Genomic DNA, 14,252 nt, shown 5'->3' with positions numbered 1-14,252 from the left:
ATTTCGTAGGTTGCCAATTTACATAGTACTGAACGAACCATGAGACATGGGAGAACCAGGCAAACTCCATGCTTGTTACTATATGTGGCAGTGTTAAAAGCCCAGTCATTGTGTTGGGGACTATTTTGTGGTACCAGTTATCATCCACTAGTTCTACTATATGACGGCATTATTGCATTCTGTCCTAGCAACAGATTATCTTATATAATACCATGTTGTGTCAAGATGGAATATTAATCTTGAAATCTTATTAGTGGGTATTGAAAAAGAGCCAATAAAGAAACTTATATCATTCATTATTTAAAGCGATTTATAAAATTTTCTGTACAATAATTTCAGTAGGTTATCATGCAAGAAACATACCACTATTTAGTTTGACATATGCAAGTTATTATTCCATGACTTTTAGGTGTACTGTAACTTATTTTTGCTTAATAGTGACCCCTGTGAAAATGGAAGTAAAAACTTTTGCTTGCTTTTGTGATTGTGCAGAAATTTGTATGTTTAGTGCTCTATTTTAAGAGTATATATATTTTCTCACAGTCCCTGGACCCTGTGATCCTGAAGATCTAATTGATGGTATAATATTTGCTGCCAATTACCTTGGCTCCACTCAGCTACTGTCTGACAAAACCCCATCTAAGAATGTGCGTATGATGCAAGCTCAAGAAGCAGTTAGTCGGATTAAGGTAAGTGGATAAACTTCTTGTTGTTTATTGTGTTTAGAGATTGTACTGCTATCACCTAATAATCTGAACTCACACTTCTTTTTATTTATCTTTACCAAAGTCTAATTAGGAAACCTAAAAATAACATAAATCAATTAGAATTGTTTAAATGAAAACTAAATGTAGAAAATGCCCAAAATTAAAAAAATCCTAGAAAATTCTACTTTATTATACTTCTCTTGTTTGATCCTATCCTATCTCATTTTGCAATAAAAACTGTCAGAAATATATACAGAATTCTTTTAAATATGTCCCAGAGATCAGGCATTTTAACCCCTTCTCGTCACTTATCTCAGACAAAACTGACTTTGGCTGTGAGGCAACTGGCTGCAGCGGGAGCACTCCCCTGCCGCTCTGTGTGCTAAATGAGATCCAGTGCAATAAGCCCCACCCTTAGCCAAACCTTATTCTCTACAGACCTCTGCCAGATAAAAATGGAATGACTCAGGATGAAATTTACTCCTGCTTTCTCTTCAAGGTTTGTTTTAGGAGCATGTAGAAAATCCTACAGACTGTCAAACACACAAGTTGTTTTTCCTGGTTATTTGCATGATTCACTTCTAGGTTTAGTGTTCTTCTTAACCCCTTCCTGACATTTGACATACATGTACATCATAGTCGGGGGGGGGGGGTTGTATGGAGCGGGCTCATACAGCCCCCCATCTAACACTTTACACTAACGGCCGGGATTAGATATAACTCCAATTCCGGCTGTGTTAGGCCCCATGCACACGACCGTGCCCGCAATCACGGCCCGCGATTGCGGGCACGGCCGGCCGCTGACTGACAGCCGCATTTTCGGGCCGTGCTCCCATACAAAGTATGGGAGCACGGCCCGCAAAATGCGAAAGAACGGACATGTTCCATAATTCCCGGAACATTTCCACGGCACGGACACCGTTCCGTAGTGCTACGGAAAGGTGTCAGTGTTCAATGAAAGGGAATGGCTCCGTTTTTGCGGACCGCAATTGCGGTCCGCAAAAACTGAGTTTTTTTACGGTCGTGTGCATGGGGCCTAAGTCTTTAGATGCTGCGGTGAATAATCACGCCCCTTCTGTCACCCCATTGGCCCCCTGCTACGTGATCGTGGGGTGCCGATGGTTATCCTCCAGGTCTGCCATCTTGGTCCTTTTAATAAGGTGCTTAATATGAGGATGCTAAAAGCACAAAGTCACAATAAACTGCAATACAAGCAATCGAATGATCGCATGTTCTAGTTCCCTAGTGGTCTAAAAAAAAAAAGGAAAAAATATTAAACGTTAAAAAAAGAACCTTTTCCCAATTTTCCCATCAAATAATGTAAAAAAATAAATAAACATAATTGGTATTGCTGCGTTCGTTTAAGTCCAAACTATTACAATATAACATTATTTGTGCCGCACAGTGAATGCCATTAAAAAAATTACAGAATTGCTGTTTTTTGGTCACTATACCTCCCCAAAATTTTTGTTATAGAAAGTGATCAAAAAGTCAAATGAACCCAACCAATCAACCAATTAAAAAACACAGCTCCATCAATGGAAATATAAAATAATTATGGGTCTCAATATGGCAACACAAAATATATATATATTTTTTTTTACATTAACATGTAATTTTTACCGCTCAGTTAACGGCGTAATAATTAAACCCCCAAAAAATGAAGGCATTGTGTATTTTTTCCACCCCACAAAATAATTTTTACGTTTCCCAGTGCATTATATGATACATTAAATGGGGCCGTTAAAAACTGCAAACATAAATCCTTCTTAAGTCAACAAAAAAATTAAAAAGCTATGTCTTTTGGAAGGCGGACAGAAAAAGCCTAAATTAAGCTTTGTAAACATCAGAAATAAGAAAGATGATGGTATCTGGTTATATTTAGACATGACTCAAAAAGTGAACTTGAACAAAACAGATGGGTATAAAGTATTATCCAACACAATGGGCAGCACTTTGAACACATTTTATAAGTGGTCAGAAGCTTGTAAATAACTCATGAAAGAATAAAGTAACGTTAAAACCAAGCACACCATTGTTTTTCTTGTGAAATTCTCGATAAGTTTGATGTGTCACATGACCCTCTTCCCATTGAAAAAACTAAAGTTGGATACAAAATGGCCGACTTCATAATGGCCGCCATGGTCAACACCCAGCTTGAAAAGTTTCCCCCCTCCCATATACTAATGTGCCACAAACAGGAAGTTAATATCACCAACCATTCTCATTTTATTTAGGTGTATCCATATAAATGGCCCACCCTGTATTAGTTATTCAATAAATTCAATGTATTCATATTTTATCAAGAGGTTCTACTGGAACAATTTATTTAGCCCTCTTATTCATGAAGAATAAAAGTGCTTTTCAATTACTTGTTTTAAAAAATATATATAAAAAATCCCTCCCAACAGCGCTCCGCTCACCTGAGTGCCACTACATGTAAACATTGCAGTGGCACTCAGGACCTTACATGGCTCCCACCTCTATCGCTCAGGTTAGGAGACGAGGGAGGGAGGGAGGACATTTTTATTTTAAACAAGTTATTTGCAAAGCCCTCTTATTCTTTATGAATTAGAGGGCTACATAAAAAAAGAATCCCAGAGAGCTCTTTTAGCTCTTTGGCTATTCTGACTCTCAACATATAGTTAAAGCAGAAGTCTTATCACAGACAGTGGTATGGTAGCATGTCACTAGGATATGCCACCAATTGCTGATCAGTAAAGGGTCCGATCTCTTTGACCCTGTGCCAATCACTGGAATGAATTGGCAGTCTAGTTAGAAAGACACCGCACAACTTTGTATACAATATTCGACCATCATACCACTCAGGAAAAAGCTGAGTGGTGCCAACAGGACCCAAATTGTCAAGGCATCTTCCTAGTGCCGCTTTCACTTTGTTCTAGGGATTCAGCGGTCACACCGACGCCAATCAGGCGTTGGTGCTATACATTCTAGCGATATTCCACCAATGTCTGTGATAAGAAAACCACTTTAAGACAACTGTATTGCTACTAATTTTGTCACCCACTGTTAAGATGATATACAGTTTAGGGATGAAGGGTTACATTCCCTGCATCTTCATCATTTTTGCAATGCTACATCCATATTTTAATATGAGTTTTCTCCACTACCATTGAGTTCATGTTCCATACAGGGCAGTTTTCTTTTTTTTTTTTTTTGTGGATTCCAAAGATATTAAGGCATTGTTTTTTTATTTTTAGTATAATGTGCCACATTATTACACTAAATATACATCAAACAAGCAACGACACAACTGTGAAATATGTGAAAAACCATATTTGTCATGCCACCGTATGCACCGTAGCTGATAGTTCCAGCTTCTTGAGTTCTGTCTTACGTTGTGTGTAGCTGCCCACTATATTCCCCTGATTAGAAGTAGTATCTGTAACCTATTCTCTAACCATATTCCTGTCTCTGTTTATTTCATGCTAAGCAGATGGCCCAGAAATTAGCCAAAAGCAGGAAGAAGGTGCAGTACAATCTCATCACTTTGTTGTTATGCTTGTTTATTTTATTATTTTATTTAGCATTTTCTTATCTTTGTATGTCATCTTTTTTGTGGAAGATATACTCCCATTTGAGTCTACACAAAAAAATAAATCTTTAAATTTAACCATTAACCACTGGCCATTAAGTCATTCATATGTGTTATGGGCATACATAAAATAGCTGGGTTATTTGCTAAAAAAAAAATAGGATTCCTATATGCTGAAATGTGTTATAACAAGGGCATATTTTGCTAAAATAATATTGGTGTTTCGCAAAGTGTTGTTTCACCTATGAACACCAGTTCACGTCTAAGCCTAATCTACTTATAATGCTTAGTTAAGGGGGTTTTACAATAGGCAATTATCGGGCAGACAGGCGTTCATAGAATGCTCGTTGCCAATAATTGCCCTGTGTAAACAGGGCAACGATCAGCAGATGAAAGAGCAAATGCTCGATCATCTGCTGATCGTATCGTTTTAAAAAAGTGAAATATTATCGTTGTCGGCAGCACATCTCCCTGTGTAAACATAAAGATGCGCTGCCGACATGATAATAATGTATGAGGGGGACGAGTGATCAGAGTAACGACCGCTCATCCCCATCCATAGCTCCTTGTGACAGGAGCAAACGAGTGCCAATCAATGATGTCTCGTTGATCGGCGCTCGCTACACTGGCCGATTGTCGGCCGGTGTAATAGGGCCTTTAGGTTATTTCACTTATCTTGTACTGGTCCTAATTTACATACAGAATTATGCTAGCTTCTTTTTGAAATGGGCCTCTCATCTCCCAGCAGACCTCTGCTGGTTCAGTGTCTGCACAAAGCTTGTGTACTGCTTTGAATTTATTGTCTATACCACGCACTGTACAGTATACAATGTCTGGAAAATTGTATATGTCCCAGAATTAATAGCAGTAGAATGCATTACTTTATATATCATCCTTGTTGGGCTTTGTTCACATCTGCGTCGGGCTTCTGTTCATGGGTTCTGTCAGACCGCTCTGTCGGAGGAACCCATGACTACCCATGACCCGACTATGCTATTGATTCCGCCTAAAAAAATTAAACTTTACGGAACAGAGACAAACGGAAACAATTAGCAATGGAAGTATTACCTTTGAAATCAATGGTAATGCAAATGGAAAGCTATGGTTTCAGTTTGGTTTCCGTACATGGGTTCCCCTGACGGAAAGGTCTGACGGAACCCATGAACGGAAGCCCGATGCTGATGTGAACGAAGCCTTGTGTCTACAATTAGGAAAAAAAATTATAAACTTAGATCTGGTTGCGAATAAACAATAACCATGCAAGATAAAGGCAATATTTATGTGTGTGTGTATAGATAGATGAATAGGTAGATACTTATTAAAGGGGCTTTCCACTAACGGACAAGGTCATAATCTATCTATGACCTATCCACCGTACCTATCCACCGGATAGGTCATCAGTATACGATAGGTGGGGATCCGACACCCAGACCCCGCAGCTATCAGCTGCTCCGGTTGCCTCCGGGCACCGGACATCCATGCTGGAAGCAGATGACTCGGGTCACGGAATAGCAGCTTAGCTGCAGTACTGCAGCTCTGCTCCTAATCAAGTGAATAGAAGCAGATCTGCAGCTCGGCCGCTATTCAATGTATGGAGCCAACTGCTTCCGGCTCCGTACACTGCATAGTGTGCAATGACATCCGGTGCCCTGAGGCAGCGGGGGCTGTCGAACCTGCACCGATCCTCTTCTGATGACCTATCCGGTCATCAGTTGTCCGGTAGTGGAAAGCCCCTTTAGATAGATTAGATAGATAGATAGATAGATAGATAGATAGATAGATAGATAGATAGATAGATAGATAGATAGATAGATAGATAGATAGATAGATGATAGATAGATAGATAGATAGATAGATAGATAGATAGATAGATAGATAGATAGATAGATAGATATGAGATAGATAGATAGATAGATAGATAGATAGATAGATAGATAGATAGATAGATAGATAGATAGATAGATAGATAGATAGATAGATAGATAGATAGATAGATAGATATGAGATAGATAGATAGATAGATAGATAGATAGATAGATAGATAGATAGATAGATAGATAGATAGATAGATAGATAGATATGAGATAGATAGATAGATATGAGATAGATAGATAGATAGATAGATAGATAGATAGATAGATAGATAGATAGATAGATAGATAGATAGATAGATAGATAGATAGATAGATGATAGATAGATAGATAGATAGATAGATAGATAGATAGATAGATAGATAGATAGATAGATAGATATGAGATAGATAGATAGATAGATAGATAGATAGATAGATAGATAGATAGATAGATAGATAGATAGATAGATAGATAGATAGATAGATAGATAGATAGATAGATAGATAGATAGTGAACTTGTAACCTGTCAAATGGTGTTCAAAAGTAAACTTTTGCTGGGCCATATTTTTTATTTATTTATTATAATTTTATTTTTTAGAAATACACGTTCAATCTCACTTTTATTTAAAAAAGCATTTCCACCTCGAAAGAAAAAAAAATCACCAGTAAATATAAGCACCTTAGTTATTCTTCCCTCAAGGTTTTAAAATGCTGTTGAGTCAATTCTTAGTTATAACTGTTTATAAGTTTTCCAAAAGTGACAACCGGAAATGACAGCCATTACAGCTACTATAGGAGTTGTCACCTATTTAAATCTGTCTGGTTGTGCATTTCTAATTTACCTGACTACATTGCTTGCACGGAAAAAAAAGAAGGAAAGACTAAATAGAATTTTCAAAACTTGAGGGAAGTCAGCAACTCCAGAACTCAAGAGCTCCTCAGGTTAATTTACATGTCAATGATAAAGGATTTCACACAAGTACCCTGGTCCTGCCTGTTACTCTCTCCATGTACTTCGCTGTGGTTCACGTGCATTAGTAATCCAGTTATCAGAACAGTAGTACAGTGTGTACTCTATGGCTATTTTGGGCATAAAATATAAGTTCTTTGGATTTTCCATTACCCACTTTCCTATATTTCCAAAGTCTAGATAATAGCTTGCTAAAGTAAGCTACACATTTGGTATATTTTATACATCACACTTCTCTTGTCAGTCTACTGTTCTGATAGCGCACTTTGTGTTGAGTTTTGTCTGCTCTGCATCTTTCAATTTGTAAGTGATTTGTCTTAACTTTTTGACTTGCTCTTTTTGTAGGCCGCAGAAGGAGAAGCACAGCCCATGACTGAAGTGGACTTGTTTATTTCTACTCAAAGGATAAAAGTATTGAATGCTGATACACAGGTAAGGAGGCTTTTAGCAGTGGAAATGTGTCAAAAGTAATAAAAAAAAAGATAAGCTTATATATATTGAGAAATCTTTGTTAGGCCAGGATCTCAGTATTTCTAGGGTCCAAAAGGAAGGAATGGTATAAAGAAAAGATCGATGCAGTCCCTACTTTTGTGTCCGTTTCTGTATATGGCTAAAAAAACAAAACGGCATTAAAACTGCGTATGTGATCCTGGCATTATAGCACCTTTTGTGTATTATAAGTACCGTCATGCATATAAAAAAAGAACTTTACAGAAAATGTTCTTATGTGTAACTATTCCTATTCTATTGGAGATTGTAATCAAAGTTTCTGGGCACGGGCACCTGCACACACTTACGCACACACCTAAAGGCTGCAAACACACATGCCGTTTCTGAACCAGTTTTCATTGCAGTTTTTTTTTTAGCCAAAGCCAGGAGTGAACTTTTCCTCTCTTCTGTATCTACTCCTGTGTTTGGCTCAGAAACTGAAACAAAAACTGTATGTGTGATTCCAGCCTCAACTGCAGTGTCAGTTAATCCGCCATTATGATCTTGGTATTTAGGTGGCTCTGCCACAGCAAAAATACAGCAATAGTTAATATAAAACAATATAATTCTATCATATGCTGCTCTCATGTAGGGTTCATTTTTGCTGTAAAAGCTGTGGAGTCTGTGAGTCATGCTTCTGCACCCACACACCCTGTCCTATAGGGGTCAGCTGTCATTCAGCTTGTGGGCGGGCAGCAGGACTCACATGCTCACTTCTTGACACTTGGCAAATATTCACATGGAAAGACTTTTGTTTTTAGAAAAAAAATCCATCAATTAATATCAAACTATATATTGCTGAGCTCCGTGGCCCACTTGCTATCATGTGCTGCTCTTAGATCTTTTCCTCCCATACTTAATTACAATGGGAGAGATTTACTAAGATAAATGCGCCAGAATTCTGTCTCAATTTGTGCCAATAAAAAACTGACATACACGCCTAGCGTTTGATTTTTTTGTGTGTTTTAGACACTTTCTGCGCCTCACTAGTTTTTAAAAGTGTAGAAAAGAACGTGGCTAAAAAAAAATAGTATGCGTATTAAAATGAGTCAAAATTGTGCTAAAATTAAGCCAACTAACTGGCGGCGTAAGGTACAGAAAGGTCTCTAACATGTCTAGCAAGATGCGCCAAATGTATCATATAGTGTGCTACATTGTGATAAATTTGGCGCATCCTTTGCCTGCCTGGTCTAGTTTTAAGCTGTCTAAGTTTAAGATCTGTCCCAACGCGCTTGATCAAATTTTTACAAATGAACTCCAAGTAAACACGTATTGTAGCATTTATAGAAGGGAAATACCAAAATTTGCTCACAAAGACATTTTCCTATGTTTGGAATGACTTTTCTTATATGGGAATATTTTTCCAATCACAGTAAGGACTTGTCCACACGTAACAGAATTGCTACGTATTTTCTGTCCGGAATTGCGGATGGAAAATACGCAGCAGAATACAGTAGCAGCAAAGTGGGTGAGTTTTAACAAATCTCATCCACACGCTGCGTAAAATTTCTGACCAGGAATTGACCTGCGGTGCGTATTTTTCAAACCGCAGCATGACGATTCCTGCTGCGGAAAATGAACTGAATTGCTGCGTGTTTCAGAGGATATATCACCATCTCCCAACATTGAGAAAACCGCCGCAAAATCCACACCATTTTCTGCAGTAAAAAAACGCAGGAAATTGTGTGTTTTTTCCGCAGCGGAAATCCTGCTAGTTTCTGCAGAATTGCTGCAGAAATTTTTGGCAGCAATTTAGTTACGTGTGGAAAAGCCCTTACACAGTCTTGAAAAAAAGCCGCAAAATCGGCACTATTTTCTGCAGTTAAAAACTGAGGAAATGGTGTGTTTTTTTCTGCAGCGGATTGTCTGCTAGTTCAAGCGGAAATGCTGCAGTAATTTTCTGCAGCAAATCCGTTATGTGTGGACAAGCTCTTAGTATTTCTGTCTGTATTGCCTAAAGCCGGCCATACACATGAGATAATGGTCGTCAAAATGCTGAACTCCGCCATAAACATGCACGCTCGCACAAGGTTGAGCTGGGAGGCCCCCATACACAAAAGATCATTGGCCGATCCTGTCAAAATTAGCGGGTTCGGATGATTTTTATCTTGTGGGTGTAGACAGCTTAAATAGGAAATTCTGTTTTTTCTTAAACACAGCAATTAAATCAATAACTAGAAAGAATGAAAAGTTTTATGCTACATGGTTATTATTTTTTAACCCCTCATTATTGTTTGCATTGTTTATTTAATCACCCTATGGTATGTCATCACATTATTTGTGGACTATACACAATTGTATGAATCTGCTGAAAGAAGAATATAATATTTACTCTCTACCATTCTGTTTCATTCTCTGATGAATGTTTGGAAACAACCTCCCTTGGTTGTTGGACACTTCTCATTATGATCCTTGAGGACAGGCTTCGTTTTAGGTGATGTTCTTCTGAAAACTGGGTCTTTACATGCCTTGTAGCTGGTTATAAGTCTTTGTCATATTTAACATTGAGACCAAGAATGTAAACTACTTTAGGCCTTATTCACACAAGCTTATTTCACGTCCGTGTTACGCACGTTAAAACAACGCACGTCACACGGACCTATGCTTTTCAATGGGGCCATTCAGACATTCAGTGTTTTTCACGCAGCGTGTGTCCGCTGCGTGAAACTTACTGCATGTCCTATACTTGTGCGTTTTTTGCGCATCACGCACCCATTGAAGTCAATGGGTGCGTGAAAATCACGGACAGCACACGGACGTCATAAGTGTTCTGTGCGTGATTCACGGAACAGCTGCTAAAGAAATGATGAGAAAAAGGCTACATTCACACAAGCGTATCAGATTCACGCTCGTGAAAGACGCGCATGAATCTGGTCCGTGTGTGTTGCGTTATTTCTTCAGTGCTTTGCGAGTGACATGCGTTATTCACGCACTCGCAAAGCACATCTTTTTTTTAAATTATTATTTTCAATTGAATTGATGCGTAAATCACGCACAGCACACGGATGTGCATCGGCGTCTGGTGCGTGATTTTCACGCACCCATTGACTTAAATGGGCGATAGGTGCGTGAAAAACTTACCAATATAGGACATGCAGCGAGTTTTACGCAACGGACACACGCTGCGTGAAAACTCCTGCATGTGTGAACGGCGCCATTTAAATCAATGGGTCCGTGTGCTGCGCGTGATTTCCCTGCGCAGCACACAGACATTATTCACATTCGTCTGAATGAGCCCAAACACCTCCTTCACTTCATTTTGCTGACGTAAAAAACGTGTGACATACGGATAACATATGCGCGTAAAAAACACAGACATGCACCATACACAGATGTCACATAGAACTGCAAAGGAAGAAAAACACGTTTTTTTACGCGCGTAAAACGGACAAGTTTGTGTGAATAAGGCCTCAGTCTGTCTTTAGCTCAGCCAATACTGTGACACTGTGCATCAGTAGTCTCAGGAGTCTATGTCCTTCCAAGGATCATCCTAAATCTCTACTGTTCACACCCTGCTTTTCTGCAGGAGACAATGATGGATCATCCTTTGAGGACTATTTCATACATTGCTGATATTGGGAATATTGTGGTCCTGATGGCACGCAGGCGAATGCCACGCAGCAATTCTCAGGATAATGTGGAGGCCTCTCACCCATCCCAAGATGGAAAAAGACAGTACAAGATGATCTGCCACGTCTTTGAGTCAGAGGATGTAAGTATCATGTAACCGGTTACTCTATGTGGTCATGGATAAAACAAATAACGCAAAACGATAACAAAATGAAACATTCCTCCAACAGCTACTGTTAACTATTTTTTATATTTTATCAGATGCCAGGATAAGAACTGAATACACTTATTTACACACAGTACAGCATGGCATGTCTGTAATACTTACTTTGCAGTGTATTTTACTACTAATATATACTAATGTACCATACTATACAAATACACAGTACTAATAACATTATTGTATTATTTGTTACATTAAAACAAATTGGGGTTATCATTAAAACACAATGTAAAGTTCTGTTCCCATATTTTCAGGTATGTATAGTGTTTGTATGTTGTTTCGTTTTTTTATTTTGCTTATTAACATACATAGGGTGGAAGGTAGAGTTTACGTACGTTACTTTATATTTTTTGTTTTTATTTTGAAAATAAATACTATTCCAAAAATCAACATTCCTTGTCTAGAAAACATTGAAATTTACCATGTCCCCCTCTTTAATGACAGTACAACATGAAGTAGAAAAGAAAAAAATCTTTGTTAATTCACTCAAAATGAGAAATAACCAGGGTTTTGTTCATTTCTTACTTTATGGCTGGACACATGTAAATGGATGTTAAAGCCTTCTGTAGCAGGTTTGCTGCTCTGGGGTTTCTGCTGACTTTTATGAAAGTCGGTTGTATTTTCACAAAGCTTGCTGACACTTGATGAACAGCTTAGATATCACTGATGCTGCAGTTTGCAATAAAACGTGGGGGGAAAAAAGATTGAGTTTTCAAGATCTCTACTTAGCCCTTATTCACACGACAGGGTTTCCCGGCCGGGTGACGGCCGTTCATAAAACGTCATAAAACACTGGCTGTTGCGGACGTGTAGCGGACTTGTTGCGGACTCATTGCGGAATTTCTCCATTGACTTCAATGGAGAGTCAAAATTCCGCAATGAAGTCCGCAGATGTTATGTGTGCTGCGGAGCGTATTGGTTTTACTAACATGATAGTTCTTCATTCTGGCTGGACCTATGTATTTCTAGGTCTACAGCCAGACTGAGGAAGTCAATGGGGCTCCCGTAATTACGGGTGACTATGTGTGTGCACCCATAATTATGGGAGCATTGCTAGGCGACGTCAGTAAATAGTCACTGTCCAGGGTGCTGAAAGAGTTAAAGAGGCTCTGTCACCAGATTTTGCAAACCCTATCTGCTATTGCAGCAGATAGGCGCTGCAATGTAGGTTACAGTAACGTTTTTATTTTAAAAAAACGAGCATTTTTGGCCAAGTTATGACCATTTTTGTATTTATACAAATGAGGCTTGCAAAAGTCCAAGTGGGCGTGTTTACAGTAAAAGTCCAACTGGGCGTGTATTATGTGCGTACATCGGGGCGTTTTTACTACTTTTACTAGCTGGGCGTTCTGACGAGAAGTATCATCCACTTCTCTTCAGAACGCCCAGCTTCTGGCAGTGCAGACACACAGCATGTTCTCGAGAGATCACGCTGTGACGTCACTCACAGGTCCTGCATCGTGTCAGACGAGCGAGGACACATCGGCACCAGAGGCTACAGTTGATACTGCAGCAGCATCGGCGTTTGCAGGTAAGTCGATGTAGCTACTTACCTGCAAACGCTGATGCTGCTGCAGAATCAACTGTAGCCTCTGGTGCCGATGTGGCCGACACGATGCAGGACCTGGGGCAGGAAGTGAGTGACGTCACAGCGTGATCTCTCGAGAACACGCTGTGTGTCTGCACTGCCAGAAGCTGGGCGTTCTGAAGAGAAGTGGATGATACTTCTCGTCAGAACGCCCAGCTAGTAAAAGTAGTAAAACGCCCCGATGTACGCACATAATACACGCCCAGTTGGACTTTTACTGTAAACACGCCCACTTGGACTTTTGCAAGCCTCATTTGCATAAATACAAAAATGGTCATAACTTGGCCAAAAATGCTCGTTTTTTAAAAATAAAAACGTTACTCTTATCTCCATTGCAGCGCCGATCTGCTGCAATAGCAGATAGGGGTTGCAAAATCTGGTGACAGAGCCTCTTTAAACGATCGGCAGTAACTGTTTCAGCACCCTGGACAGTGACTTTCGATCACAATATACATCAACATGTAAAAAGAATAGAAGTTCCTACTTACTAAGAACTCCCTGTTTCTTCCTCCAGTCCGGCCTCCCGGGATGACGTTTCAGTCCAAGTGACGGCTGCAGCCAATCACAGGCTGCAGCGGTCACATGGACTTCCGCGTCATCCAGGGAGGTCGGGCTGGATGTCGAAAGAGGGACGCGTCACCAAGACAACGGCCGGGTAAGTAAGAATTTCTTTTACTTTTATTAGGGAAAGGGCTGTCCCTTCTCTCTATCCTGCACTGATAGAGAGAAGGGAAGCCCTCTTCCCCTCAATACGCAACGGCTAGTCCGCATCAATTTAATGCCCATTTTAGGCAGAGCCGCAACAGAATTTGCAACGCAGATTCTGTGCTGAATTGATGCGGACAGTGTATGCAAAACTCCGCCACGTCTGGTCATGCCCTTAGGGTATGTGCACACACAAACTCAAAAACGTCTGAAAATACGGAGCTGTTTTCAAGGAAAATCAAACTCGCATTTTTCGCTGCGTTTTTGACGGCCGTTTTTTGAGCTGTTTTTCTATAGAGTCAAAGAAAAGCGGCTCAATAACTGACAAGCACTTTTTTTCGGCCGTTTTTTTACGCGGCCGTTTTGAAAAACATCCGTGTAAAAAACGCCCGTCGGAACAGAGCGCCATATTTCCCATTGAAATCAATGGGCAGATGTTTGGAGGCGTTCTGCTTCCGATTTTTAAACGTCCCCAAAAACAGCTGAAAACACTCCGTGTGAACATACCCTTAGTCCTGAAATACTTCTGTCGTGGACTGCAGCTGCAGAAGTAGGATTGTTTACTTACACACCCACTGTAGGTAGGACAC

At 39.7% G+C, this 14,252-nt stretch overlaps 1 protein-coding gene across 3 annotated transcripts in view; it reads left to right on the top strand.

Annotated features, from left to right (window-relative positions):
• The window catches only part of APBA1 (amyloid beta precursor protein binding family A member 1), a 213,779-nt gene that overhangs the window by 174,874 nt on the left and 24,653 nt on the right, over window positions 1–14,252 (top strand). For 2 of the 3 annotated variants that reach the window (XR_012847790.1, XM_075827947.1), the window contains exons 5-8: window positions 544–689; window positions 4,165–4,197; window positions 7,433–7,519; window positions 11,103–11,288. Coding sequence is in view for 2 of the 3 variants with exons in the window: in XM_075827947.1 (XP_075684062.1) it covers window positions 544–689; window positions 4,165–4,197; window positions 7,433–7,519; window positions 11,103–11,288 (452 nt within the window). In the remaining variant the exon portion in view is untranslated. The remainder of the gene's footprint in view (window positions 1–543; window positions 690–4,164; window positions 4,198–7,432; window positions 7,520–11,102; window positions 11,289–14,252) is intronic. The other variant, XM_075827955.1, reaches the window with a different exon arrangement.

Source organism: Rhinoderma darwinii, chromosome 1 (assembly GCF_050947455.1).
Source record: "Rhinoderma darwinii isolate aRhiDar2 chromosome 1, aRhiDar2.hap1, whole genome shotgun sequence".
NCBI lineage: Eukaryota > Metazoa > Chordata > Amphibia > Anura > Rhinodermatidae > Rhinoderma > Rhinoderma darwinii.
The sequence above is the reverse complement of the archived record's forward strand: the minus strand, read 5'-3'. Positions and strand labels throughout refer to the sequence as shown.